Source organism: Lichtheimia ornata (assembly GCF_029851405.1).
Source record: "Lichtheimia ornata isolate CBS 291.66 chromosome Unknown scaffold00006, whole genome shotgun sequence".
Classification (NCBI taxonomy): Eukaryota; Fungi; Mucoromycota; class Mucoromycetes; order Mucorales; family Lichtheimiaceae; genus Lichtheimia; species Lichtheimia ornata.
In genome coordinates, this window is record NW_026695326.1 from 616850 (window position 1) to 644775 (window position 27926).

Below are 27926 nucleotides of genomic sequence, written 5' to 3' on the forward strand. Positions count from 1 at the left end.
CAGCTACTTTGCATGACTGGAAGGATGGAAGGATGATACTGTATACTATTGACAATATCCCATACATTGCGAGCTAACAGCCATTTCCTCACAATCGGCAATGTTGCCCATTCTATGGCAGTGGAACGATGCTCCTGCTTCAGACATTCATTTCCATGATTGGATTATGTTGATCCGAGTTGATTTGGCTGAGCTACGCTCATACAAGGTTACTTCAGTTGAGCGACATAGAGCATGGTTAGATGTGTGGATTGATGTAATCCCTCTTTGGCTGTATCTCGGTCAAATCAACTCGGACCAACATAATCCAATCATGGAAATGAATGTCTGAAGCAGGAGAATCGCTCACCTGTCATAGAGTGGACAACAGTGGCTATTGTGAAGAAATGGCTGTTAGCTCGCAATGCACGGGCTTTTGTCAACAGTATACAGTATCATCCTTCCATCCTTCCAGTCATGCAAAGTAGCTGAGTTACACAAAGAGGTCCCTCTGCATCTTTTGCTCTGCCAGGGTCCAGCGACTTGACAATGAACAAAGACCACTCTTCATATAGCATCACGCTTACAAACATAAAGGCGCCTGTATCTCCAAACTTTACAATCAAACGTGGGGTTTTTATTAGAGCAATAAGCTCGTCTTGGCCAACAGCACCTTGTGTGAAAGTTTCACGTTCAATGTCGCAACTAGCCCAAAAAATATTTTTTTGGTCGTCGTCGTCGAAGAGGTCGACCCCCAGATCCAGTTTGGCTGGTAGCGACATTGCGAAATCTGGGATCGCCCACGATGAACTTCATACTTTGACACAAGATTCCTTTGACCCCGACAAGCACGTTGATCTATAAAAGAGCCCACGTTTGATTGTAAAGTTTGGAGATACAGGCACCTTTATGTTTGTAAGCGTGATGCTATATGACAAGTGGTCTTTGTTTAATGTAAAGTAGCTAGACCCTGACAGAGCAAAAGATGCAGAGGCTCGTGTTTGTGTAACTTGAGTCATTCAGCACAGGCGACGCATGATTCTTGTACACTATTTAGGGATAGTTCAAAATGCCAGCTAATAACCTTAGTTCTCCCATTCTCCATTGTTGTCCAATCCAACGCATACGAACGATTGTCCTGTTCCAGCCCATCATTGTCATCCTTCAACTTTCTTGATCCGAGTGGATTTGACTGAGCAACGCTCAAACACAGAAACATCATCCAATATCAGAAGAATCAAATTGGTAAGTTATTTGTAAACTGCCACTTGATAGCCCATTCCTCCCAATCACCTTTGTTTCCCAATCCAATGCATGTGAACGATTGTCCTACTCCAGCCCATCATTCTCACCATTGAACTTCCTTGATCCGAGAGGATTTGGTTGAGTTACGCTCAAACACAAAACATCATCCAATTTCACAAAAATCATTTTGCAAAGTTATTTGTAAACTACCAGCTAATAGCCCATTCCTTCCATTCACCTTTGTTGTCCAATCCAATGCATACGAACGATTGTCTTGCTCCAGCCCAGCATCCCCTTCCTTCAACTTTCATGATTCGAGGAGATTTGATTGAACAACGCTTGTACAAAGAAACATCATCCAAGCTCCAGAAAAAAACTATTTGATTTCGGTTCTTCCACTCCCAGCTTTATCGTCTTTCTCCCATTCTCATCTGTTGGCCCATTCATGTTCAACTACCAGCTGTGAACGATTGTCCTGCTTCAGCCCATCATGTCGATCCTACAACTGCCTTGATCCGATTGTCTTTGACTGAATGGGCAAGTCCATGCTGTGTGCACCCCACGACAACACCTGCGTTTCATACACCTCTTGTACACTCCTCTACCACGACCAATCGTAACAGCATTCATACCAGCAATTGCTATTAGCAAGGGCCTTTACTCCATTGCTCCAACAGCGTTCTTTACTTGCAGCATCCTGCCTTGCAGCGTTTTCACGTGAACAGCAGATAGCCATTGTATAGAAGCAGCTTTCTTTACTTGTAGCAACTTGTTTCAATACATGCGACCTCTTCTGGACATGGATATGGATATGGATATTGGTTTGGTACATGGGATGGAAGGATTTAGGTATATGCAACGCGAGGAAAAAGAGTGTATCCATTGTCTACTTGACCTTGATACGATCACCCTGTACGATTGGTGCATTTTGATTATCATCTTACTTTACACGCTATTCCATGGCAACTACTATTATCATCCTCTATGCAACCAGTCAACTATCATTATTCAACTCTATGCTTTGATATGTCATGCGTATAATCCGCCAACATGCATCAAATGACACATCACAACCGACCATTCACCTTTGTACAATAGACGCCTAAAGGATAGAAGCATTACGTATCAATGTACCCCATTGGAGCAATGTACATCTCAATCTATCTCCTGTGAATGATAATGTTGGATTAAAGAGTTACTTTGGCAGATCAATGTATAGTGTAAGAAAGCTTCTTCCTGAGTTGGACCCTTGTCATCGTATGTGGGCACCTGATGGATTGTATTATAGAAAGATTTATGCAGGATTGTAAAAGTATGCCCACTTGCAAATGCTGTGATAAAGATAAGAGAGAGAAAGAGGAAGGGTCTGATTGTTTCATTGTGTCTTGGACAAAGGTTGTATTAGATAGTATGGTGACACGCCTCCTTTTCTTGTCATTACGTAGATCTTACCAATAAGGTGTCCTAGCACAGGTTCCTCTTTGTGATTTGGATCTTGTAAGGTAGTTTTTTATTGCTATAGGGCGGGAGATACACATAATAGCACTGCCAAACGATGAATAAACTTAAAGCACAATAGACGTATTGGATGAGTGATGGGCGTACAATGAACGGAACAGGCTACTGAGTGGTGAGAAAGAGTGGTATAGTAGAGAACAATGAAGATGAGTGATGGCTGTCCCATTGCATTCTGAGTGAAGAATCAGGTGCTACACAGCGGCTAAATCAGTAGGTGAAATGGCGCAGGATGCATTATCTTGTTTTCTCTATCTCGACTTTTGCCGACCATGGGATCAGTCAAACCCATGTTTCGCAACGATCTTCGCGGCGTGGATGCTGTAAGTATTTGATCCGTCACCATGGCAATTGAGTATGCTCACAAGGACGACAACACGTAGTATACTCGACACAAAAAGTTGATTCGCGATTATGTCTTGCATTACGGCCGAGGAGCACCACCACCCAAGGCTCAAATACCCTCCAGTGTCAAAACTGAATACGATATCATCCGAGAACATCATCGGTATGAGCAGCGTCAATATCCATTACGACTTCAATACTCATATCCAGATACAATAGGTTTGTGCGTTCTGACGACGAGGATGATGAACAACAAAGTTGGGAGCAGCGTGTAGCCAAAAAGTACTATGACAAGTTATTCAAGGAATATGCCATTTGCGAGCTCAAATATTACAAGGAAGGCAAAATCGCATTGAGATGGAGAACCGAACGAGAAGTTATCCTTGGTAAAGGTATTGTATTTAGATGGGTGTCATGAAGGATGAGGTATCTAATATCGATCATGAGGTCAATTCATTTGTGGATCTACTCGATGTGATGAAAGCGACGATCTTGAAAGTTGGGAAGTGAATTTCGGCTATATGGAACATGGTGAAAAGAAGAACGAACTTGTCAAGGTGCGATTGTGTCCTGATTGTTCATACAAGCTCAACTACAAGCAAGAGAAACGGGCTGCCAAGGAAAACAAGAAGAGGAGGAGGAGGAGCAGAAGCACGAGCACTACACAAGATGATCAATCCAAATCCAAACGACGTAGACGACACAGCCATGAGGATGAGGATGAGGATGAGGAGGATCAAAAACGAGCAACATCTGAAGAACCCGAGAAGGAGGATGAACGATCCATTTGGAGCAAACCCATTGAACAGAAACAAGAAAAGTCAAAGGAAGAAGAATTTGAAGATTATTTTGCTGATCTTTTGCAATAAACGCTAAAGTAAAAGTATGATGATGTTTTTTTGGGTGGGGGATAGAAATGGATATGGGGATGTGATGAAGGGGTTGCTGTGTGTGTGTGTGTTTTTGGATGGAGAGGTTGAATCTATTTACAAGGCCTTATCCATGGTATCCAAGAGAATATCAGCATGGTGCTTTTGGAAGGTCAACATGGGTCGCAGACGCACAGTCTTTTCACCACAACCACCCACATTCACACCAAGTTGTCGCATGTCAAGCAAGAACTTGTCACGTTGGGCAGGATTTTCAAGATCAAAGGCAATAAAGGCACCTTGACCACGCACCGACTCAATCTTGCGGTTTTGTTGGAGATTGGTTTGAAGATAGTGACCCACATTGCGGACGTTTTGCAACAAGTCCTTATCATACACTTCGTTGACGATGGCAGCAGCTTGCATAGCACGCACAGGATCACCCATCCAGGTGTTGTAGAGGCGATAAGGTTGAGCGGGTCTCAAGTGTGGGCTGGTGTAAAAACCGGCAGCTTGGAATTTCTTGGAGAAGGTGACCATATCAGGCGGGGTAGGCAAGTTCCATGCTTCATGAGCCCAAAAGGTACCAGTGGCGCCAACACCTGTTTGAACTTCATCGACAATGAAAAGGACATCATTGCGCTTGCAAATAGCTTGCAATTCGCGGAAGAATTCGGGGGAAGCTAATAATGATAATGAATGAGTATATAATGGCATTAAAGTTTTTGCACCACGTGGCACACACACACACACGCACAAACTTACCATGATTGTCACCGCCTTCGGATTGGATTGGCTCAATAATGACAGCTGCGATCGTTTTCTTGCCATTTTGGATCATGTTTTCTGTTTCCTTGAGAGATGCTTGTTCCACTTGGCGATTGTAAGCTTCGTTTTCATGCAATGGATAACGAAGCTGGGGGAAAGGTGCATTGGGCCAATCAAAGGCAGGAATGTCAATCTTGTGAATAGCCTTGCTAGAGGTAGCAGTGAGTGATCCAAAAAGACGACCATGGAAACCACGAGAGAAGCTGAGAATGGCCATGTCATCAGGGGCACCTGGCGCTTGATTGCTCATACACGACGACAATTCTTGCATGGTAAATTCCTTTTCACCACGTCGTTTAGCAGCCTTGTACATGAAAGCGGTCTTGAAGGCATTCTCGTTAGCACACGAACCACACATGACTGTAAACACGTTCGACATGCCCTTGGGAGCTACACGCATGAAGGCATTTTCCACGGACTCAACCCAATCCTTGTTGGGGTTGACACCTAATGCCGCACTATAATAGTACACATGGTGGTGGTCAGCCGACCTTTATTTTCCCCATACTGAATTACCATAAAGAGGTTTCACTTACCGGTTGGCCAATGCTGTTTGAAAGGCAGGGTCGCTTGATAGCTTCAAAAAGGCGGGATTGTTATAGCCAACAGGAATAGAAGCGATTTGTGCAAACACGTCAAGCATGGTATTGCCATCAGCATCCACAATGTAATTGCCCTTGGAGCGTGCAAAGTCTGCATGAATCGGGAGACGTTTTTAGTAAAACATGTCATGTGCTCCTCGTTCTAATTACAATCCCAATCATACAAACCTGCAACAAAGAATACGGAACGAGTATCTTGATACTGATCCAAACGTTGAATGATACGCTTTGATTCAGGACCGGGGACATTGGTCAACATGGATGGTCCCATGGGCTCATCAGGGAAATAAGGAGTATGATTGCCACCAGCAAAGGATGATGAAGAATCAACCACACGGCTTGCAGCAGCTGAAGCATAGCATCTCGACAAGCGAGGAACGAGCAATCGACGTGCGGACAACATGAATAATGGATCGGATCAAAGAAAGAGAAGGGTGTAAAGAGACATTGGATCGGGGAAATCTGAATACTTTTTATAGGTGGATTACGTGGGAATTGGTGTCCCATCCTGCTGATAAGAACAATCCAGTATAAGGCAATTTCACTTTCCTTATACTGGATGGACATACACCTATCGGCAAAGCCTGTCAAACAACTAGAACCTATACGGCCATGGTTTCTTTTGTGATTGGTCAGTACCCTGCGTCGCATTAGTAACAAAACTTTTTGTTTGTTATGGTTCCATGGACATTATTCTATATACGATACCATTGCATGCGTAAGGGGTAGCATGTGTGTGTCTCAAGCGGATGTTGCCGCCCCTATTCTATCCCGTATATCCTTTGCCAACTACTATTTTGTAGCAAATAGTTTCGTTACACCGACCTTTAGTCCCTGTGGGTCGATCCGGTCTCTTAACGTCCCATTGTTCTATTGCTGAAATGGTGGCGCGCACATCATGTGTCCCGCACGCGTGCTTAATAGTAAATCCGCACTTTTTATGAAACCAACCACTATCAATGAATGCAATGCTGTTTGTAACATCCTCTTTGATGATAAGATAAAACCCCCAAAATACTGAGCCTCATAATCCCCTTTCATCCTCCCCTCCCCCCAAGCAGCGGTATACACACCGCGAGCGTGAAACATCAAGAATGAGTCAACAAGTTGCGTATAAGGCAAGGTTGTTTATGGGTGCGTGAAGGGTGTGATACGTGAAGGCGACACCGAAATGTAGGACATGGCATTTCTTCGGGGGACTATTGGGCTATATACAATGCTATCATGACTAAGATGGGGTGTTTTCAAGGTGCATCATCATTATTGTCAAGTGTCTTGGATGATAGGGAAGAGCACAATGGCTCGCTATAAAGATATTCGCTGGTGTCAGCAATTCCCAACAAGGACGGCGCTGACTTTTTTTAATACCGCGTATACCTTTTCCTTTTGCCATGGCAGCAGCTACAGAACTTCCATACAGCAAACGCCCTGAATGGAGCGATGTCTCGCCCGTTTCTCAAGACGATGGACCTAATCCCTTGGTGCCGATCGCTTACTCTGCAGACTGTAAGCTTTGCATGGGGACATTACGGCCACAGTTTGATGTAACGCTTTCAACAAAGATAGAGAAGCTATGGACTACTTTCGAGCCATAAGCAGGACACAAGAAAAGTCGCAACGCGTATTGGATTTACTACGAGACATCATTGAAATGAATCCTGCTCACTATACTGTGTGGTAAAGTAGTTGGTGGATGGAGGGTCAAAGGATGGGTATTGGTATATTGGTATATTGATATAAAGAGCTATCCAGGCAGTATCGACAAGATGTCGTCTTTGGCATGGGTGCCGATTTGAACAAAGAACTGGACTTCATCAATGAGATGGCCGAGAACCAAGCAAAGAACTATCAAATATGGTATGTGCATAGATGAGACGCGTCATGCAATAAACAAGATTGCTTACATGAGTTTAGGCATTATCGGCAAGTGATTGTGGATCGACTGGGTGATGGTAGTCAAGAACTTGATTTTATCAATGCCATTATTGATGAGGATTCAAAGAATTACCATGCATGGTCTTACAGGTAAAAACATTGGAAGGGCTTGGGAAACAGGATGAAGAGCTGATGATGTGTGTCTCATCATGATAGGCAATGGGTGATATCACGCTTTGGATTGTGGGATGGTGAAATGCAATACACGGCGGATCTTTTGGTATTCGATGTACGCAACAACTCTGCATGGAATCATCGTCATTTCGTCTTGTTCTCGAAGCCTGGATCAGCCAGCCAAAGTGATATTCAAGACGAGATTGAGTTTGCCAAGAACAAGATACAACAAGCACCCAATAATCCAAGCCCATGGAATTACTTGTCGGGGTAATATTTTTATCCATCAACGTGTAGTAATCATGTTTATTGATTTGCTGTGGCTAGTCTTTTAGAAGCATCTAAACAGCCTTTTATGCAAGTTGCTCCCTTTTTGGAAGACCTTCGAGCCAAGGAAATTCAGTCACCGCACCTGTTATCCATGATGATCGACATGTACGAGCAAGATGCAAAGGAAAACTCAAAACCAGTAGACCCAATGGCTCTGGAGGTAAAAAGTGTTGATTGCATACGAGTTGTGTTGGATATTCATGATGTGTCTATGTTAGATGTGCGATCATCTTGCTGATCGTATTGATGTCATCCGACAAAAGTATTGGAGATACCGCAAAGCACAACTGCCATGTTGAATGTTACAACACTATATCAATAAACCTCACGAATGATCACAAAGAATGCAAAGGATGATGATGATGCAATGATGAAGAATATATTTTCATAATGATTTCAACGCTATTATGAATCATGGAAGGATAAGTTGACAGCAGCATTGGCTAAACCAGCTTCCTGAATCTCCTGATCTAGCAACTCGATAAGCTGTTGACGATTAAAGACAAGCTATTTCAAAGAATATCAATACATTGTTCAACCTTCTTTCGAATAAAAAATTTTACCTCAAATGGACGATCTTGGGATTCTGGCAACTCGGCTTTCACAAACTCAAACAAGTATCGTACTGGGTCGGTCTTTAAAAACTTCCTGACAATGCGTTTGCCGTCGGGCGTTCGTAATTGTATACGTGTTGTGTTGGCTGGGTCGGTTGGCTCATCACGCTTGATGGGTTGTATACTATCCAGAGGAGACTTTTCTTGGGGTTCCTTGATATCCTCTTCTTGATTCTCTTGATCCTTATCCGCTTCTTCTTGTGTATCCTCTCCTTTTGCTTGTAAAGAAGCTGCAATGGCAGCATTGATCTGTTCCTCCTCGCTCATATCCGATATATTCTAAAACCAATCCTTTAATATACCATACCTTTTTCTCACTCCATTCCCTCCATTACCTTTAACATCCGTTGCTTTTTGACCACTGATGATTCTGCTGCTTCAGGAGAATGACGCTCCAAAAACTCAGTCACTAATATTCATGCATCAGTAATTTCCTAAACCAACATCCATCGTATGCCATATACCTTGCATCATGAAATCGGTGGGTGTTAAGACTGATTCCCAGGTATGAACTCGTTCGCCTTTAATGGAGTGATGATGAGCATAAAAGAAAACTTCATATCGTCATTGGTAAACCCCTACCTGTTCGCGCATCAATGATGGCTACGTGTGGATATTTGCTGATGGGATAGTATGTCAAGTATCTTTTGCCTTCCGGACTTTCACATGCATACTATCAAAAAAGACATGTGTCAATTCTTATCTCACTCATTCACACACATACACGCAGACCAACTTACCTGCAAGAATACAAATGATTCACGCACAAACTCTTTCACTGTCTCATCGCTCCATAAATCTCTGTTCAACATTTGGCACGTGAATTCAGTCGGATCTTGGATGTTGACCATGAGCCATTTGGTTTGTTCTCTTGCTGTAGCACGAGCCTGTAATCGTGTTAAGTGATGATGACCCTCATTCATGAATCCATTTTACTCCACTTACAGCTTCGAATCCTCCTTTGAACATGATATCAAATGGTGGTCTGAATAAATCAGCAAGTCGCTTGGCTTTTGCACTCATAGGAGATGTGCCATTAGGTGAAGAAGAGGACGAAGACGATGAACCTCCTGCTGCCGCTGCTGCTGCCGCTGCTGCTACCGGTGGTTGGGCTATTAAAGCAAATGTCAACAAAAGGCAAGATCGATCCATGCATGCATGTAATAAACAACATACTCAAATGGCGTAGAAATTCGGGACCCGGACTACCACTGGATGAATCACCTTGATTGAAAATGGAATGACGAGTCGCACTGGGACCTATAAAGCACGCATTGTTATGCACCATTGTCTATAAAGCATGTGTACGTGTGTGTGTCCCATTGTTGTTACCTTCTCGACCACCCCATAATGAACCATGATCAAACATAGTACCACCGCCCGTCAGAATATCATGCTTGGGAGCAATAGGAGCTCGTACATTGGATTGTTCACGTTCTTGGCGTTCAAGTTGTCGAGCGAGTTCTTCGTCAGAGACACCTACTCCTTCCGAAGGGCTGTCATTGCCACTGCCACCACCGGCGGCTGCTGCTGATCGAGACAATGACGAATCGATCGTGGTTGTCGAAGGTTGCGTAGATGTTTGTCCGCCACTTTCAAGAAAGAGGGTCACTGCTGTTTCCACATTGCCGTCTGCAACCTGTTCAAAGCAACGTCATTCGAGTAAGCATCGGAAGTGTTGGTGGGTAGTCAAGCATCATTGGAGATAACCGAACCTGAAGATACTGTTGAGCTACTTCTGGAGAAGCATTGGTAACACTGCAAAAGTCAAGAATGGCTTGATCGTCGATATCCATTGTATATGAAAGGGTAGAAGAAAGAGAGAAAGGAGAGCAGACGCGTCACGAACACTTCAACTCACATTATTCATGTCTCTTTTTCCTCCTCCTCCTCCTTTCAGCCAAAAAGGGAATGGACTTGCTACTCGGGATACACACTATGAAACCGGGATAACATCCTTATACATGAAAGGTGATGCTTCTATGACCATCGGATATCATTGATACTTCCAAGTCCACTTACGAACAACGTTGTATATATATGCTTTTGAGCGAGAATGGTTTCGATGGAATACTATTACTTGCATACATCTATCTCTGGACCTTGGTGAACGGTGAATTTTCTTATTGGCCATTTTGATGCATTCAAAACCAGGCATGGATTTGCTATTGTACGCCATACGCCGACTCGATAGGAAGCAATCGACATTGGCCCTCCATTTTAATATCCCTTCTACAATAATGACTAGGGGCTCTATTCCTTGACTACAAAAGCACACCCTTTTATAATAAAAAAGAAGACATTAGACCCATTCACTTATTATAATACAATTGAGGAGCAAATCCTTCCTTATCTTTAAAGCGATCCTTGATCGTTAAAGCAGATCACTATTGTAGTACAAGTGTATGTTTATGGAAGAGTTGGATTTTTTCTATTCATAGTCAGGTTCACTAGCAGGTTTAACAGCTGGATCAATGCCGATGGATTTCATCTTGACTGCAATCTCAAAGAGGTAATCGTAGCACTCGGTCATGGTCTTGGCCTTCTCCCAGGATTCTATCATGGTAAAACAAAACGTCATTTATAGCTCCTTTGTAGAGATGCATTCCTTGCTTATCTTACCTCCCCATACATAAACACCATGACGACGCACAAGCACAGCATTGGTTTCAGGATGTGCCTTCATTGCCTGTATAAACACAGGTTAACCACTTTCCCTTTAATGCATATCCATCCACACACGTTACCTCTGCCATGCGATCCGTAAGATCCTCTTCCTCGGGCGTGTTTTCAACGATGGGCACTACAAGCTTATCAAAGTAGCGAAGATTGGTCTTGGTAGAGCCACGACGGATACCCTTGATCATTTCTTGATGTGAGATTTCAAAGGTGGATCCAGGATACAGCAAGGTTGCCATGACAGCGTTTTGTGAGTGGGTATGGATACATGCACCAGCATCTCGCATCGTGTAAGCGTTGTAAAACAAAGGTGTACATGCCGATGGCTTGAGCGAACGGGGTTCACGCAAAAGTGTACGGTCGGCCAGTGTCATAACAAATAAATGGTGTGGTTCCATACGTTCCTTTTGGACACCTGAAGGTGCAATATAGATCTTTTCGCTAATGGTGACATGAGTATAGACGAAGAAGAGGACAACAACACTGATCGAGTAGAACGTACCCATCACGAATACTAATGCCACCTCCAGTGCCTGTGACCCAACCCAAGGTATAAAACAGACGACAAAGTTCTGGAATGAGGTTTGCTGGGTGTTGAGGATCGTCCGATTGACAAAGAGCAACAATGTCTTCACCCGTATTGATAGCAGCCATCGTGTATACCCAGCCAGAAAAGAAGATTGACCGAGTGATCTCCCCCCATTTGCGGGAATTCAAGCAGTAAGCAACAGCATCGTCCCGCCCGACCGACCCCTTATTCCTTGGATACGCTAAAGTATGTTCATCATCCAAGAAATCTTCAGCTACATATACAACAACTCGTATTAATAGACCACGTGTTCCTGTTATTAGATTAGCATACGAAATGAGTTTATTTTCATCTTGGAGATGCCTAGCAACCGATTAAGGAGAGAGAGAGAGAGACAGAGAGAGAAGAAGAATCATAATAATAATAGTAGTAGTTGTATGCATGATGGAGGTATGCAATAGATAAAGATGAAACATGCTGTTGACCTGCATTTGCATACAAGAGCGCGATGGTTCCACTGGATAAAATGCAGTGCCTGTTCCCCTTGGTGGTACGGCTGTGGCTGGTATAAATTGCCCAGAAAAGTACATGTGTTCCGTTGCACATTCCCTACGAAACTTCCAATGGGCCCTTCTATTGGCAAAGATTCAAGCGGGCATAGAAGAGGAACATGCAAGAGGAGGGAGAAAGTGTGTGCCCTGTGTATGTGTGTGCATGTGTGTGTGTGCCAACCCATCTATTAGTAGAGAAAATCTCATATTAGCTGGTCTCAGTCTAATAGCGCCGTTTTCTTTTTAACCTCTTCTTTCTCTTTTCCACTCTTCTTCTTTCTCCACTCTTTCCACTTTCTTTCCTCCATTCACCCAATGAACCGAGAGGCTGCCCCACTATTATCCAACGGCTCGGTGTCTCACCATGAGAAACCCACAATGACTCATTCTTTCAAGGCCTTCATTACCTCGTCAAAGTTCAACGTGCTTCTAGTCTTTGTCCCTATTGCTCTCGCCTTTTCATTCACCGGTGCTTCCTCTACGCTCGTTTTCTCTCTCAACTTTATGGCTATCATGCCTTTGGCCAAGTTGCTCGGCTTTGGTAAACATTTACGCGCGTAGTATCCAAGTATAGGACACTAACAGGGTGACATAGCAACCGAGGAACTGGCTTTGATGAGTGGTCCTACCATTGGTGCCTTGCTCAATGCTACATTCGGTAACGTTGTTGAGCTTATTCTCGGTGTGATTGCTCTCAAGGATGGCATGATTCGTGTTGTTCAAGGTAAATAGAATACTCTCCCCTATCATCTATAGATGTGTGTGCACTGACATGATATGATTTCATCATCATCATCAGCCTCTGTGATGGGTTCTATCCTGTCCAACATTCTTTTGGTAAGGATCATCGTGGCTTGTGGTGGTAGCGTCTCCTGACAAAGTGGCTCACATGACGTAATGCATTTATTAGGTACTTGGCTTTTGCTTTTTGCTTGGCGGCCTTGGTCGTGTAGGTCAACAATTCAGCATGACTGGTAAGTCGATCTCTCTCTTTTATTTGGAAAATGGGTCCACTAACCATCATTGGAAATGTACAGCTGCACAAACTTCGTCATCCCTTCTTGCCTTGACCACCATGTCGCTTCTTGTGCCTGCCGCTTTCAGTGCCACCACCTCTGATGACAAGGATGCCGAAATTGGTATTCTTAACCTTAGCCATGGTACCGCCCTCGTGCTCTTGGTTGTTTATGGTCTCTCTCTTTACTTCCAAGTAAGTCAGCTACCGGACATTCAACTTGCATAATGAATATCCCTTCTCATTATCATTGCTGTTCCTTTTTTAAGCTCAAGACCCACCGTGCTCTTGTAAGTATCTCGGCCACTATGAATGCTTCCCCTCCTCGTAATAACAATGATTCATTTTCATTCTAGTATGACCAAGTCGAAGGTGAAGAAGATGAAGAGGAAGAAGAACCCCAAACTAGCATGCTTTTCTCTGTTCTCTCGTAAGTCTTTTTTTACAAGTTTCTCATTGAATGAAAACACTAATCCTATTACAGGCTCGTTGCTGTCGCTGGTCTCGTTTCCGTCCATGCTGATTTCCTTGTTGGAGCGTGAGTATACAAAAACTATCCCCTTTGTGTTTCATTTATTCATCGAGCGATCATTGTTATAGCATCGAAGGTGTTGTCGAAAAGTGGCAGATCAACGAAACCTTTGTTGGTGTCATTCTCTTGCCTATCGTCGGAAAGTAAGTCGTCATTTTTCATCCAAGTATAACACCATGAGACTGATAAACAATGTTTGTGATTACAGTGCTGCAGAGCACGTGAGCGCTGTTACCTTTGCCATGAAGAACAAGATGAACTTGAGTATCAACATTGCCATTTCCTCTTCTTTGCAAATTGGTTTGTTTGTTACACCCGTTCTTGTGATTGCTGGATGGATCTTTGGTCAACCCATGACATTGTTCTTTGAAAACTTTGAGACTGTCATCCTCTTTGCCAGCGTTCTCATTGTCAACTACTTGATTCAAGATGGCGTGTCCAACTGGCTTGAAGGCACTTTGTTATTGGTATGGTATACGCTTGTTTCTTTATATTCCAAAGTACTCACACAGATGTCTTTTCATAGGCCTCTTATACCATTATTGCCCTTGCCTTCTGGTTCCACCCTGTTTAACTTATTTTGTATGATTAGACATATATATGTTTTATAAACGAGTTATTCTTGTGCTATTAATTGATAGAGAGACGTAAACGGGCACGTGTATGTATAAGGGGGAAGGGGAAAAAAGGGGGGGGGGAGAAAGACAAATGCATCGGCAAAGGAGCCAAAAAAACAGGAGGATTTTAAGCCGACATGCATACGTTTTTAGTAGTTGGGTATTGACCCATTGTGCGTATGCTGGTACAACGTGACACTTGCAGTGGCCAAAAGAAACAATGATTAGTTGAAACTCACTTTTTTGGTATCACAAGAGTTCCATGCACATACACACACGGGCAATGCTGGTCAATCTCCACACACGCACACACACACACACACACACACACACGCACCCACACTTTTGTTTTCACTTTCTTTCGCTTTTTCCCCATTTCACTCATCTCGCTCATTGCTTTTTCTTTTTCCTCTTCTCATCGTCGTTCTCAAGGCTCAAAAGTCAATCTTTTTTATACTACAAGCTGGACAACAACAATAGAGTCTCTATGGAACTCGACAAGGAAGACGCTGAAGCAGGATCAATATTAATTGCTCTCGCCAACCATCAACCACAGCAAAGACCATCACAGTTGTCGCAAGTAAATATCTTTCGTTTTCATTTCAAAGCTTAAGATGGATCCTTTATTGACTTTTACAAGTCATTGCACAACCAAGGATCGATGTCTATTCGGAATTTGCTTGGTGATGATGATCCTTCGGATGAGGTATTGTATTTTGGATAAAGCAACTTCTCCGCTTACCATCATTCATTGTTCTAGACAACTACTACGACTATCTCACGACCCCGACCTTATGCAACTGTATCCGATCACGGGCCACGTTCCTTGTATTATCCTCCGTATGTGTGTAGAGCAACTTACTACAACAACAACGTCTGAAAACGAATGACGTTATGTCTTGTATATTGTAGACCATCATCATCATCATCATCATTGCTTCGCTATCAACACCACCATCATCATCAAGTTCGGCCTGCTCCACCACCATCAATGCGATCGGCTCCTTCGGTGGCGGTGGCAGTAGCCCATACTGAAACAACGAAGGAAATAGCGCCAACCAGTACAGCCAGCGATCCAAAGATTAGACGCAATGCACTCCACGCTTACATCAGCTATATGATTTATACCGATTTGATCAGCCATGTAGGTTATCTATTAACCAACTCAGAAATGGGCTATTGATAATAGTATACAAAATTAGCATAAACGAGGAGGCATTGCATTGACCAAGAACGAACGATCATCCCCAACCGCCTTTGACAAGGTACGTTTACAAACAAACAAATCATTTCACGTTTTCGACTAAGCTCCCCAATTATAGGTACCTCCTACTACTTCTACTAAAGCATCGTTTAGCTTTGAGAGACCCATGGCTACACCAAATCATGATCACCGTCATTCCAACCCGGACAATATCATCCATCGCCCTCTTACAGCTTTCTTGCGAGACCCTGATCCTCGTAATGGTAACAGACCACGAGCATATACATCCATTCCCTTGTTACCTGGTTATACCAGCACCTCCAGAAATCAACATCACTAAAGGCAAATGTAACATCTTGTATATATATAAAAACACACATATGCATTCCTTTTCTTCACATTATTATCCATTTGGATGCATTATTGAAGATGCTGTTGTTGTTTAATTCTTTTTTAAAAAAAGTGTGGTATTTACATGCTTTAAAACTTTACAAATGCTGTCGTGGATATTGGCAATAACGATCCTTCAATCTCACCACCTATGTAGGATTCAATGTTAAACAACACGTACATGGATTCTGTTGTTCTTTGTTTGCTTACCTCAATGACACCCTCTACTGAAGTATTGATGGCGTAATGATGATCCTCTACGTTATGCACCGTGTGTCGCTCAAGAACATCACCCTTGAAGTATCGCTTCTTGTTGCTGTCCCAAATGGTTTCACTACGCTGCCACTCAAAGTCAAAAGGTGGTGTGCCGACAAGATCGACAGTGGCTTGCACCATCTCGCCTATATCAAACATCCCATCAGTCACCAAGAACAACATGTCATGTATATATATACGTACCTTCTTGAATGCTTTCAATCACCTCACGACCACCGCTGACAAGTGAGGAGGGGACTTGATGGATAACCTTGGTCATGCCCTTGGGGAAGGATCGACATTTGTTGCGTTGATCACCCACCGAGACGATGGTCAAGTTACCAGGCTTATCAGCAATCATGGTCAATCGAGAGGTAGCCGACTTGATCTTTTCATTACGGCCATTGAATTGGTATGCTAAAGAAAACAATACCCAGAATTAGAAAAAGAGTCATTTGGATACAAACAAAGAGCCACTTACAGATAGTGAATGGACCAATGCCGGACAAACTATACTCGAGAGTATCACCGACACAATGCTCGGCACAGGTTTCAGTGGGTACAATGGTGGCAATATCTTGAGCATCAATAATGAGCAACGTCTCGGGTCCACTGGCACCAGCTGTACATCCATTGCTGTCACGCACGCTGAGCAATTGCAAATCGTATTGACCAGGGGCAAGCACTTCATCCTTCAACTCAAGCTTGTACTTGTTCGATTCAATATTCTCCAAAAGAACGGTCTTGCCATAAGGTTCGGATTGATGCTTGAGACCCAATCGTACAGTGAAAGGCGCTTGGCCCTTAAGCTCAAGCCAAATGGCACCCACATCATCAGAATCAAACGTATCGCCGACACACACCGTGCGCTCATATCTTGATTTGGATGCAAACTTGACAGCTGGAAGGCTGTGTACGGTTTGCTCAACCACAAGAGGAGGTCGAATCTTGAGCGGGTTCATGTAGCGTTGATCAGAAATCTCATTAAAGCTGTATCGATATTTGCCGCCTTGTTGGGTTTGCATGCCAATCCAAGTCTTGGAAACACCCGATCGCACCTCCTCAGTCGAAAGCAACATGCCATCACGCTTACCAGGCAAGATGTGATGTTGGCTGTAGGATGTATAGAAGGGTCCTTGGCCTAAGAAAATGCATTAATAACCATTGTCCAAAGGTTTTTCATACTTGTACTTTACCTTGGAAAATGATATCAACAGCGTCACTGACGCCTTCGCACACTGCTTGACGCTCATAAACACCATCATCACGCAAAGAAACCATATCTTCAGCAATGGAAAGCTTGGGCTTGTCGATCCATTCCACAGTGTAAAGCGGTGGCAAGGCATCACCTTTACAAATAGCATCCTCAACGCTCAATAGCTCATATTGACCCTTGTCAGTCACTTCAATCTCGGCATTTGGATCACGTAATACAAGCTTGCGGATTTTCTTTGGGTCCTTGTCAACGTTGCGATAAGTCACCTTCCATGGGCCTTCACCCGTCAAGCGTAAAGGTAGTCTAGCCTTCTCTCCTTCAGCCACCAAAGCCAATGCACCTTCTTCCTCATCAGTGTAAAAGAACACCTTGGGTCGGTCGCGTCGAACATCGATAATCACATCACGTGCTTCAAGATCCTTGATACAGTCATTGGCATCTTGGATCTATTTTAGGGTATCATATTATTAGCCATCCATATACATACATCCTCATGCATCCTTTGCAAATTTACCTTGACAAGAGATACAACATGGTGTCCAGCTCTCGAGAGGCGAGGTACATGGATGACATGTCGATTGCCAGTGATAGTGTCGGTATAGGTTTGGTTGGCAAGTGCCCATGTAAGCACAAATGGACCAGTGCCACTGAGCTCAACGGGTAATTCAATGTCGTCGCCAACGCACGTTCTCAAAGCTGACTTTGCCGAACCAGTAAACTTGGCATCAGGTTGAGGATGAACAACTTGCTTGATAGATTGGATCTCGGGGTTGCGATTCTTATAGTTGCGATCATCCAAAACAGTAAACTCGTAAATGTATTCACTAGCAATACAAATTAGTACATGGATAATCAACGATTGATACCAATTACTTACCCACTGGAGCTTGGCAAATAAGTGAAAACATGTCGCGATCGATCCACTCGCTCACGTTTCTTTTCAACCACAGTCTTTGATCTACCATTTTGCTTGATGATTCGGTATTCCAATGCAAATGGAGGAGTGCCTGATATAGATCAGGTTATTAGCCTTATTTCCCCATCACATAGCATTTCTAGAAACTTACCTTGGAAATCAGCTGCAAATCGCATGCCAATTTCAGTATCACCAGCACATTCGGAGGGAATAGGAGTTGCTTCAAGACCAACGGCTGGCAATGGTGGTTGAATAACTTGACATGTGGAGGGGAAGAGGATATCACCACGGCAAAACTTGTCTGAGACACGTAACAACTTGTATTCACCAGGGGCACGAGCTTGCAATGCCGATTTGTCAGTGCTAATCTTGGTCTTGTGGCGAGTGGCAGCAGTAGTGGAATCAGCATTCTCAGCAAGGTACTCGTATTCAAGCTCCCATGGGCTATCACCCTTTAAGGAAAGAGGCAGCTGTGTTGATTGTTCACCAATAAGTAGTTTGACAGGATCAGTGGCCTTGCATTCAAAGCTGACGGAAGGTTGCTTGTGGACATCAAAATGGGCAACAGCTGGATCAACGGGTTCCATCACATTGCCAGCACCATCAATCACTCGATCAATCATGTACTTGTAATCGCCGGTGTTCTCAAATGTGTGTTGCAAATTGATAGTCAATTGTGCTGAGGCGCCCCAATTGAAAGATGTATGATGTGCTGATGTAAAAAAGGCGGGTTCGGCATTCTCCAATCCACCAGGGATCTTTGCAAGTGGCGAGTCCAAATTTTCAGGCTGAATACGATCCATCTTTAGCTTAGCACGTCGATCATTGACATAGCGACTGTATTCTACACGAAGAGGGGGCACACCCGTAACTCGGAATTGAAGCGTGTCCTTTTCTCCACTACAATAGTCTGGGCTTGGTGCCGGAAGGAATTCAGCAGTAGGGCAAACGAATACATAAACAAGTCGATTGTAAAGTCGCACATCCAAGCCGTCTTTGCTGATAATGCTTTCCAACTTGTAAACACCAGGATGTCGTACACGAACAAAGTAATGCTCAAGATCATGTTTTCCATGTCCAATCTCGGTTGCACGGTGAATGTCGCCACCAGAATATTGGTTGACCACTGATTCCTCGGTATCGAAGTCGTAACGTGAAAGGCTGATGGTGCGTGGGATGGTGTTGTTCAAAACAATGGGAACATAGATGTTTTTGCTGCCAATCTCGTTGCTTGGGATACAATAAATCTCGTCTCCAGGATTGAGCTTGGCCGTTCTACACACGTGATTCTCTTTTTAGTGAACGCTCCCTTCAATACCACTATTGCAAATGCTTACCCATAAGGAAGAATATGTACAGTATGTCGTCCCAAAATATGAGATGAATCGAATACAACATCCTTGACGTTGATCATCTTCCCACGTGATACGCTGATTTGCTTGCCAAGGGCATCGCCTATCATTGTCGTTAGCCACCATGCCACGTGTTGATATTATCGATCCTCCACCATGCCAACTCTATACATACCTAGCAATGCTTTCAACACCACAGTCGTTATAGCCGCCTAATAAACATAGGTATCATCAGCCCTCCATGTCCATATCACCATAAAGCATACTTACCGATGGGATTGAAAAGATAAACAGATCGATCGTGGCGAGTAAGATAGCAAGGGCAATCGTCTTGAATTTGCTGAACTGGAGCCAAGGAATCTGCATGATCCAGAGGACGAACAAGTAGACGCAATCGAAGGCCCACCACTTTAGTAGCTTGCTGCTCTGTTCTTCAGGGTAATGTGCTGTGTAGACGAGGTAGACATCGTATAATTTAAGTGCTTGTAAGAGGATAAATGCTGAAGTCGCGTAGAGTCGTTGTGTCGGGAATTCTATGGTTGAGGCAGGAATCAAGGCCCTCTGATGGGTGAATGGTATCGCCGTATCGCGGCCTCCACCTCCTTGTGGTTGTTGGGCTGCCTGCATCTGGATGCGGTTTCCGTCAAAGCAGCAAAGAGAAACAAGAAGGGTCAGGTCTTTAAACGCGGCGGCGCGTGCCCCTCTCCTTCTGGCAAGAAAAATTGTACAAGCGGGAGTTGCAACAGCAGCCAATGAGAATGGGAATCTTCCAATCAACCAGACGAGAGAAATGCCATCCATCCCTAACAACAATGACACTCCATTATTCATTCTCTCCATTCAAAGAAAAGTAGAACGTGTATGAGCACGAGGTAGTCATATTGTTCATGTTGTCATTGCATATAACACAAATAAAGACGCTCTTTTATGATACACGATGTACCACAAGAAGAGGGGTTAAAATGTCACCATGGCAATGACAAGCAACAACACAAATGACCACAATGGCCAATATATACCTGCTTTTGCAACGCTTGGTACTCTATGGGATGTGCAATCGCCTGGATGTGATAGAAGAAAAAGATGTGTGATAGAGCTCATCATGACAACATCATCCATCATGCGAGTGTGCATGGTGGATATAGGCATTGTTTTCGTACAAGCAATGGAGACCATGATGGAGATGATAAATTGGCCAACTTCACTTGCCACGTGCAAAAAAAAGCTTCACCCACGAAGATGGATTTATCAGAGTTGATGTCCCAGCTCCTTCGACTTAATACAAGTTTTAACTTATCGGCTGACAGACTGCGAATACGAAAGAAAAGCTGGTGATCTTTGGATTTGGCGTGGCGAAAAAGTTCAGGTTGGCGTTTTCTCTTTAGCCATATGGCAATTACTTTTCTCTCATTACATACCCACCGCTTTTTTGCTTGGTGAGCTGTTGCTGGTCATAGTAGATGTAATAGAAAACAAAACAACATCGCCGACGCGTTCATATGAAGTTGTACAGAAACGAAATGTGGTACATGCATGACATGGTTTATGGTGCACATTTTCCATAGCACTACTGTAGCAAGCACTTAACCTTCTCGAGGATCATCGATAAAGTTTGAGTCATCGTCGATTACGCCAAATTTCATCCTGCATAAACATTGAATAGTGTCATTTCACCGAATATAATCGAGTTGCGTGGCGAACGGCAGACATCATGCAATGAGTGAGGTCATATGCTGATCTTTTGATGATGGATAAGCGAGTTGGGAAAGAGGGATGGGGACCACTGTTAAAGAATAACACGCAGTGACCCGCCTCCCTTGCATAAATCATGCCTGTATGCGCTTAACACGCTTTGAGCATTCGATTGTGATCATTGGCTTTTATCCTGCTAACGTGTCATGTTGGCTGGGCTTTAATCTCCATCAATAATCTTGGAAGCAACGACACCTCTTTCATTGTCGACAATACCAACTTTCCCATCGAACCCCCTTACAAGTCGAATAATAACGTTTATTTTGAGCACTCAACCTCAATTCGCAACATTGTGTATACTCTACTTCAGTCATTGGGTAAGTCAATGCGTGTTCTTGGGTACTGCAATGGGCCAATTTAATAACGCAGCCAAACGGCTCCTTCCATTTTAAGCTTCCTCACTTTGAGTCATTGCCCGATCATATTCAACATTGAAGTCACCTTAAATAAGGCAAATCATCAAGGTGGATAGCATGCATTTGACCGACGATCAGTTGGTGGATTATGCATATCGTGATTGGGTGGCAGAAACGGCGGACCTTGACTACTTCTCCTTTGCCCGGCATTGTCAACTTTCGGAGAGGGACACGAACGCACATTATGGATCGATCTTGAACACGCTGCTAAAGAGTTCTCACCACAAGGTTGCGAAAATTGCAAAGCAAGCCAAAAAAACGTTCATGGTAAATCACAAAAAGATGATGGTATCATGAAACATCTTCACTAAAATCTTTCTATAGCAACGCAAGGGGAAGGGCAGTAATGAGAAGTCTGATTTTTTTGTCAAGTATACGCAGTTTTGGGGCAAAAGTGGTGGTCATGAAAGCCAGCAACAAGACCTGAGTACAAGCGAAGCCATTTCACGTTTGGGTAAAAGGCAATTTGACACTATGAGCGAGTTGAACGACATCATGTGCTCGATCGTTATTGACAAAGCAAAGAAGGTGAGTAGATTCACAATGACGTTATTTATTTATAAGATAAATTTACAAAGAAACATGCATTTTAGATGAAGATGGCCATGGATGAAGCAGCAGAGCTGGTCTCAACATTACCGAAGCCAAAATTCATCAGGTGAGTTTATACATAGTTCATCACCATTTGAGTGTCATCACTAACATGTAAAACATAGCATCATGGTTGGTGATATCCTTGATTGGGATAAGACGACCAAGAAAATCCTCAAGGAGACTTCATCCTACAAAGGAATCGAGAAGCGTCTTGCATTAGAATCTACTACGAGATCAAGCGTATTCATCAAGTACATCAAGCAGATTGTGGATTGTTCACCAACGCAGCATAACCTTCAAGTCGCCATCCGTACTTCGCCTGTGTCACCATCAGATTATGATTGCGATGCACATGCCGACTTTCGTATCGCCAAGAAACTCATGCATCACTTGTAAGTCTCAATCGTAGGTTTCTACTTTGTTGTCTATTCTGATCTTTGTACTTTCCTAGCCTTGACCTCATCCAAGCACCTGTCAAAATCCTTCATGAACGCTCCCTTGAACGCACAGCAGCTTGTTCCACCACTATTTTCCTTATCAACACGTTCTTTGTATCCTGTAATGACACGCTCAAGCTTAAGTGGTACGTAGGAAACATGTTGAAACGGCATCATGTTATTGACAATATGGGGATATTACTAGGATTGAGGTTAGCGCTGTGTCCTCCGGCTCTGTCAAATGGGATGGCCTTGGTTTGGCCGTTGGTGATGCTTGCCCGGATGCTTTACCCATGGTTGCAGAATTTGCTGGCAGTATCCACACACATACAAAGTTGAAAAAGAACAGCGACCATGCCAAGCTTTTACTCCAGGCCAAAGACATAGTTGATGCGAATTCAAAGTATTCAAGCGTTCACTGCCGGAAGGTGTTTTGTATTTTGTATCATAGTAAGGAGCGAAAATGCATATAGCTGCATGATGGACCTTTTATTAATCATTGTATTTGTAGAGATGAGCATCAGGTTGGATATCTTGGTCAATGCAGAGGACAAATACATCCGCAAGAACATCATGGAGGTAACGACATGGCATCATCTATACTAAGACAATGGCTGATTTAATGAATGTAGTTTAAGCTGCCGACCACAGAAGTCGAACTTAAAGAATTTGCTGCCAAACTGGAATTACTTTTGCAATGGCGTGACTCAATCATATCCAACGTAGAATCTTTGCAGACCTAGGTATGGCACAGTGATATCAATTCATCTACTTCGCCTTGTCATTTTGAAAGCTTATGGATGTACCCAATGTATTTACGTTCTACCATTACTATGTACAGCTTGGTGGATCATGGTTCTCTATACATCATGTGCTATATTTTTCAATAAATCTGTAACCATGCGACGTATGCTTTTCCCTTTTATTCCAGTGTACTTTGTGTATAGGTATTACAACATCATACGTGATACTGCCCTTGATGATTTTCACACACAAGCGTGCATAAACAAGAAAAGTCTATGTTGATCCAAGAGCATCTGGGATTCAAGTCAATTTCTCAGAGTGTGCGATCAAGTCCATTGGGTTCATTATCCGTTTCTATCACGAAGAACAAAGAACGGCATGAGCAGCCATCAACGACCACCGCCCATGGGCACTACTGCACCCCCTCCTCGTCCACAAACCTCTCCGAAACCTGGCATGAGACCACCAGCACCAGCAGTACCTGGCATGCAACAACCCAACAACGCGATCCCACCAAGGCCGCCCGCGTATACACAATCTGCAGGTGCATAATAGAACTCCCTTACCAAGACTCGACCAATCTCTACCGTATAGCGTGAATGAGTACACTTACAATGTGAGTAATTGAATAGGTACACCCATTCGACCTGTCTATGGCCAACCTATGCAGCCTGTACGTCCTGCCGTTGGTGGTAGTGTTGGTAGTAGTAATACTGTTCCTCCTCCTCGTCCTCACATGGCACGCCCTCCACATCCAACAACATCCAACATTGCTTCTCAACCTATGATTCCCGGGCAACCTGTTGCAACTACACATCCAAGCCCACCATCAGCCAATACCTTGGTATCGCCTATGCAAAACATGAATTTGGAACATCAACGCCCCAATGTACCATTACAGGTAATCGCATGAGGTGTGTGTGTGTGTGTGTGTGTAGAGGCGCATGACCTAATCATGTGATATAGAAAGCGACATCGAAGCGTGTTTATCCAACTATGGCATCAGGATCTACAACAACAACAGCCCCTGCTGTTCCTGCAGGTGCACCATGGCCACATGGATTAGGTCCACATCAACAACCTATATCTCCATTGCAACAACAACAGCAACGACCTCCTCCTCCTCCTCCTCCTCCTCCTCCTCAAAGTGGACCCACGCCATCACATCATAGTAGCAGTCGATCAGCATCTGCAGGTGTCGGCTATACACAAGGACCATTCACGCATACCCAACAAAACCTTCCTCCTGAATTACGTCCACCACAACAACCACGACCTCGTATTGATCCCGACCAAATGCCTGCACCTGTACAAGTACGAGAACAAGATCAACAGATATTCGGTGACAAGTTTTTTGGAACCCTTGAACGTGATCGGGTACCCTTGGCTACAACGGATTATATTGGATTGGATCAAGGTAAGTCATTGATCTTGTCACTTTCTTATGCAAAAAGAAGGGGAACCTTAACATGATCGTTGCTAGGCAACTGTAATCCTCGCTATATGCGATCAAGTATGGATAAGATACCATTTAGCAAGGATCTGCTGGACACGTCAAAACTGCCTTTGGGGTTAGTGGTGCAACCCTTGGCAAAGCCAAAAAAGGATGAAGTGCCTATTCAGGTGGTGGATCTTGGTGAAGAGGGACCAATTCGCTGTAATCGCTGTCGGGCTTACATTAGTCCTTGGTGTACATTCACACATGGCGGATCTCGATTTGAATGCAGTATTTGCTCACATTCCAATGAAGGTATGTATACATAGTGTGCTATGAGGATGCATGTTTGGCAAGTGAAATTTACATTTTTCGTTACTTTTACTACTAGTGCCATCATGGTATTTCTCCAATTTGGATATGTCTGGACGACGTGTGGATATCGATCAAAGACCCGAGCTGCGATATGGCTCTGTTGAATTTGCTGTACCTGCCGATTACAATTCCTCAAGAACACCAGCTCCCCTCAATTACGTCTTTGCCATCGACGTTTCTGCACAAGCGGTGAAAAGTGGGATGGTACAGGCTGCATGTAATGCCATTAGGCACGCTTTATATGGCTCGAGTACTTCCAAACTTGCAGCAGGCAACAAAATTGGATTACTTACCTTTGACCGGTCCGTGCATTTTTACAATTTGGCGGTAATGTTTATTCTCTCCATGATGGACAACTATTTTGCTGATCATGCGTTTTCATAGGCTGGTCTATCACAAGCTCAAATGCTGGTCGTGGCGGATATTCATGAGATGTTTATACCCTTGGAACACGGATTCCTCGTGGATCCCTTTGAATCTCAGTAAGTATCAAGAATAAGGGGATGTAGGAATGATGTCAATTAACCATATAGCTCTTAGGGATATTATTACGGATCTTCTCGATAGCATACCCCATTTGTTCAAGAACGCAGCACGACCCGAGGCTGCTTTTGTGTCAGCGGTACAAGGTGGTCTAATGGCTTTGGTAAGCATCCTATTGGGTCCTTTGATGAAAGCTATTTCTAATTGTAGGGTGTGTTTATTTTAGACAAACAATGGTGGTAATCTCTTTGTGTTCCAATCGGTGCTCCCCAATCATGGTCTTGGTGTGCTCCCTTCACGTGATGACAAGATGCTGTACAACACGGACAAGGAAAAGCAGCTACTGAATCCTCAAAACGACACTTACAAGGAGCTTGCGAATGAATGTGTCAAGAGTGCTGTTTGTGTGCATACATGGCTCTTCCCAGCACACTACATTGACGTGGCCACGCTGGGTGTCATTTCGAGTCTCACGGGGGGTGATGTACGATACTATCCAAACTTTTCTCCAAGTGAAGCAGGCAAGGTAACCTACCAACTGGATCATGATTTGCACCGTGAAGCTGGTTTTGATGGTGTGCTTCGTATTCGATGCTCGGATGGTAAGTAAGGTTACTATCACATTTGCAAACATGGGTTGCTTATGTATATATGGGATTGCAGGTTTACAAGTGGTGGATCATTATGGCAATTGCCACATGAGTACATATACGGATATGGATTTGGCGGGTATCGATCAAGACAAGGCCATGGCAGCTGTTCTCAAGCATGATAGCAAACTTGACGTCAATCGCAATGTTTGCTTCCAGATGGCATTGCTATATACTACCAAAGCAGGCCAACGACGGGTGCGCGTGCATAATCTCAGCCTCCCTGTATCGGGTCAAATCGCAGAGGTGTTTAGGAGCGGGGATGAGGATACCACTGTGAGCATCTTGCTTCGAAAAGGTAAAGGGCCAAGAGCTATGATCTTTGTTTTCAACAATGGCTGATGATCATTTTCCCCTCTCTCTTTGTAGCCATCTTTGATATGCAGCATAAGAGCAGGAAAGCTGTGCATGAAAAGATAACCGAAGAAAGTGTGGCTATTTTGACGGCCTATCGTACCAATTGTGCCGCGACGACATCAGCTGGTCAGCTTATCCTTCCAGAGGCTTTCAAATTGTTGCCGGTGTACATGCATGCATCCATGCGATCACAAGCTTTGCGAGGAGGTTGGTATTTTCATTTTCTTTTTACAACCCAACAAGATGTGTTCATTGATGATTTTGATTACAGTGGGCGTGGATACCAATACGGATGCCAGGGTCAGCTCGATGAAGCTTTTGAACAGCATGGGTGTAGCTGATTTGGTCACCACGCTTTATCCACGACTTTATTCTGTTAGCGACATGAAGGATGATGAAGGTATCAGTAATCTCCGAGGAGAAGTGAAATTGCCACCCATGGTACGAACATCTTATGACCGGTTGAATCCTACGGGTGCCTATCTACTTGGTAAGAAAAAGACGCTCTATGGGTACACATACTCAATATGGAGACTGAGGATATTGTTTTCTAGACACTGGATCGGATCTATACTTTTGGTTGGGTAGCAGGGTGCCTTCAGATTTTTTACAAAATGTGTTTGGCGTATCAAGCCTACAGCAAGTGGACGTGAATATGGTATAGAATTGATTGGATATCTATGATAACATAGGTTGATTAATGGATGGTACTCTTAGAAAAACTTGCCAGTGCTTGACAATCCATTATCCGAACGTATCCAGGACATTTCACGGCAACTGCAATTGCAACGACCACGCTATTTACAGCTGCGAATAGTGCGTCAAGACATGGATGCCATTGAATTTGTGTTTTCTACATGGATGGCTGAGGATCGTAATGCCGAAGTACAGACCTATGTCGATTATATGTGTGTTCTTCATCGGAAGATCCAAGAGGAGATGAAAAAGCATAGCAACTATTGATCACTTGTATAAAGCAACGTATATGACCAATGTATCCCCATTCCCCCCACCCTTTATGATAATGATTTGACAGATGTACGTTTATTAC

At 43.7% G+C, this 27926-nt stretch overlaps 10 protein-coding genes across 10 annotated transcripts; 6 read left to right on the forward strand and 4 right to left on the reverse strand.

Annotated features, from left to right (window-relative positions):
- Window positions 1-3011: 3011 nt before the first annotated feature.
- Window positions 3012-3953, forward strand: O0I10_002378 (uncharacterized protein; the record flags this gene model as incomplete). Its single annotated transcript, XM_058482461.1, has 4 exons — window positions 3012-3062; window positions 3123-3247; window positions 3304-3476; window positions 3532-3953. 4 exons carry the CDS (start codon window positions 3012-3014, stop codon window positions 3951-3953), a joined length of 771 nt encoding a protein of 256 aa, XP_058346959.1.
- A 117-nt stretch (window positions 3954-4070) lies between these two features.
- On the reverse strand, window positions 4071-5786 carry O0I10_002379 (4-aminobutyrate aminotransferase; the record flags this gene model as incomplete). The annotated part of the gene is made up of 4 exons (XM_058482462.1): window positions 4071-4636; window positions 4719-5239; window positions 5318-5474; window positions 5552-5786. The coding sequence occupies 4 exons, from the start codon at window positions 5784-5786 to the stop codon at window positions 4071-4073; spliced, it is 1479 nt and encodes a 492-aa protein (XP_058346960.1).
- Window positions 5787-6774: 988 nt separating this feature from the next.
- Window positions 6775-8061, forward strand: O0I10_002380 (uncharacterized protein; the record flags this gene model as incomplete). Its single annotated transcript, XM_058482463.1, has 7 exons — window positions 6775-6889; window positions 6946-7060; window positions 7136-7240; window positions 7298-7408; window positions 7475-7702; window positions 7760-7922; window positions 7981-8061. 7 exons carry the CDS (start codon window positions 6775-6777, stop codon window positions 8059-8061), a joined length of 918 nt encoding a protein of 305 aa, XP_058346961.1.
- Window positions 8062-8167: 106 nt separating this feature from the next.
- Window positions 8168-10172, reverse strand: O0I10_002381 (uncharacterized protein; the record flags this gene model as incomplete). Its single annotated transcript, XM_058482464.1, has 10 exons — window positions 8168-8269; window positions 8326-8655; window positions 8712-8785; window positions 8841-8897; window positions 8959-9049; window positions 9117-9263; window positions 9322-9488; window positions 9553-9636; window positions 9709-10015; window positions 10092-10172. 10 exons carry the CDS (start codon window positions 10170-10172, stop codon window positions 8168-8170), a joined length of 1440 nt encoding a protein of 479 aa, XP_058346962.1.
- Window positions 10173-10807: 635 nt separating this feature from the next.
- On the reverse strand, window positions 10808-11709 carry O0I10_002382 (methylthioribulose-1-phosphate dehydratase; the record flags this gene model as incomplete). The annotated part of the gene is made up of 4 exons (XM_058482465.1): window positions 10808-10932; window positions 10999-11065; window positions 11124-11496; window positions 11558-11709. The coding sequence occupies 4 exons, from the start codon at window positions 11707-11709 to the stop codon at window positions 10808-10810; spliced, it is 717 nt and encodes a 238-aa protein (XP_058346963.1).
- Window positions 11710-12450: 741 nt separating this feature from the next.
- Window positions 12451-14256, forward strand: O0I10_002383 (calcium/proton exchanger; the record flags this gene model as incomplete). The annotated part of the gene is made up of 11 exons (XM_058482466.1): window positions 12451-12676; window positions 12731-12859; window positions 12935-12972; window positions 13046-13109; window positions 13173-13345; window positions 13420-13440; window positions 13507-13580; window positions 13635-13688; window positions 13751-13825; window positions 13891-14149; window positions 14209-14256. The coding sequence occupies 11 exons, from the start codon at window positions 12451-12453 to the stop codon at window positions 14254-14256; spliced, it is 1161 nt and encodes a 386-aa protein (XP_058346964.1).
- Window positions 14257-14786: 530 nt separating this feature from the next.
- On the forward strand, window positions 14787-15843 carry O0I10_002384 (uncharacterized protein; the record flags this gene model as incomplete). The annotated part of the gene is made up of 6 exons (XM_058482467.1): window positions 14787-14879; window positions 14940-15005; window positions 15060-15139; window positions 15212-15443; window positions 15502-15564; window positions 15622-15843. 6 exons carry the CDS (start codon window positions 14787-14789, stop codon window positions 15841-15843), a joined length of 756 nt encoding a protein of 251 aa, XP_058346965.1.
- Window positions 15844-15991: 148 nt separating this feature from the next.
- O0I10_002385 (uncharacterized protein) lies at window positions 15992-20259 on the reverse strand (the record flags this gene model as incomplete). Its single annotated transcript, XM_058482468.1, has 11 exons — window positions 15992-16042; window positions 16104-16294; window positions 16353-16565; window positions 16630-17289; window positions 17345-17810; window positions 17879-18188; window positions 18242-18371; window positions 18432-19555; window positions 19618-19735; window positions 19808-19844; window positions 19903-20259. The coding sequence occupies 11 exons, from the start codon at window positions 20257-20259 to the stop codon at window positions 15992-15994; spliced, it is 3657 nt and encodes a 1218-aa protein (XP_058346966.1).
- A 1805-nt stretch (window positions 20260-22064) lies between these two features.
- Window positions 22065-23574, forward strand: O0I10_002386 (uncharacterized protein; the record flags this gene model as incomplete). The annotated part of the gene is made up of 8 exons (XM_058482469.1): window positions 22065-22067; window positions 22125-22328; window positions 22394-22458; window positions 22517-22786; window positions 22846-22977; window positions 23037-23281; window positions 23343-23410; window positions 23464-23574. 8 exons carry the CDS (start codon window positions 22065-22067, stop codon window positions 23572-23574), a joined length of 1098 nt encoding a protein of 365 aa, XP_058346967.1.
- A 379-nt stretch (window positions 23575-23953) lies between these two features.
- Window positions 23954-27838, forward strand: O0I10_002387 (uncharacterized protein; the record flags this gene model as incomplete). Its single annotated transcript, XM_058482470.1, has 13 exons — window positions 23954-24119; window positions 24208-24476; window positions 24542-24992; window positions 25059-25325; window positions 25402-25712; window positions 25770-25867; window positions 25926-26031; window positions 26095-26470; window positions 26532-26816; window positions 26888-27082; window positions 27147-27365; window positions 27430-27533; window positions 27593-27838. 13 exons carry the CDS (start codon window positions 23954-23956, stop codon window positions 27836-27838), a joined length of 3093 nt encoding a protein of 1030 aa, XP_058346968.1.
- Between the last annotated feature and the right edge of the window lie 88 nt (window positions 27839-27926).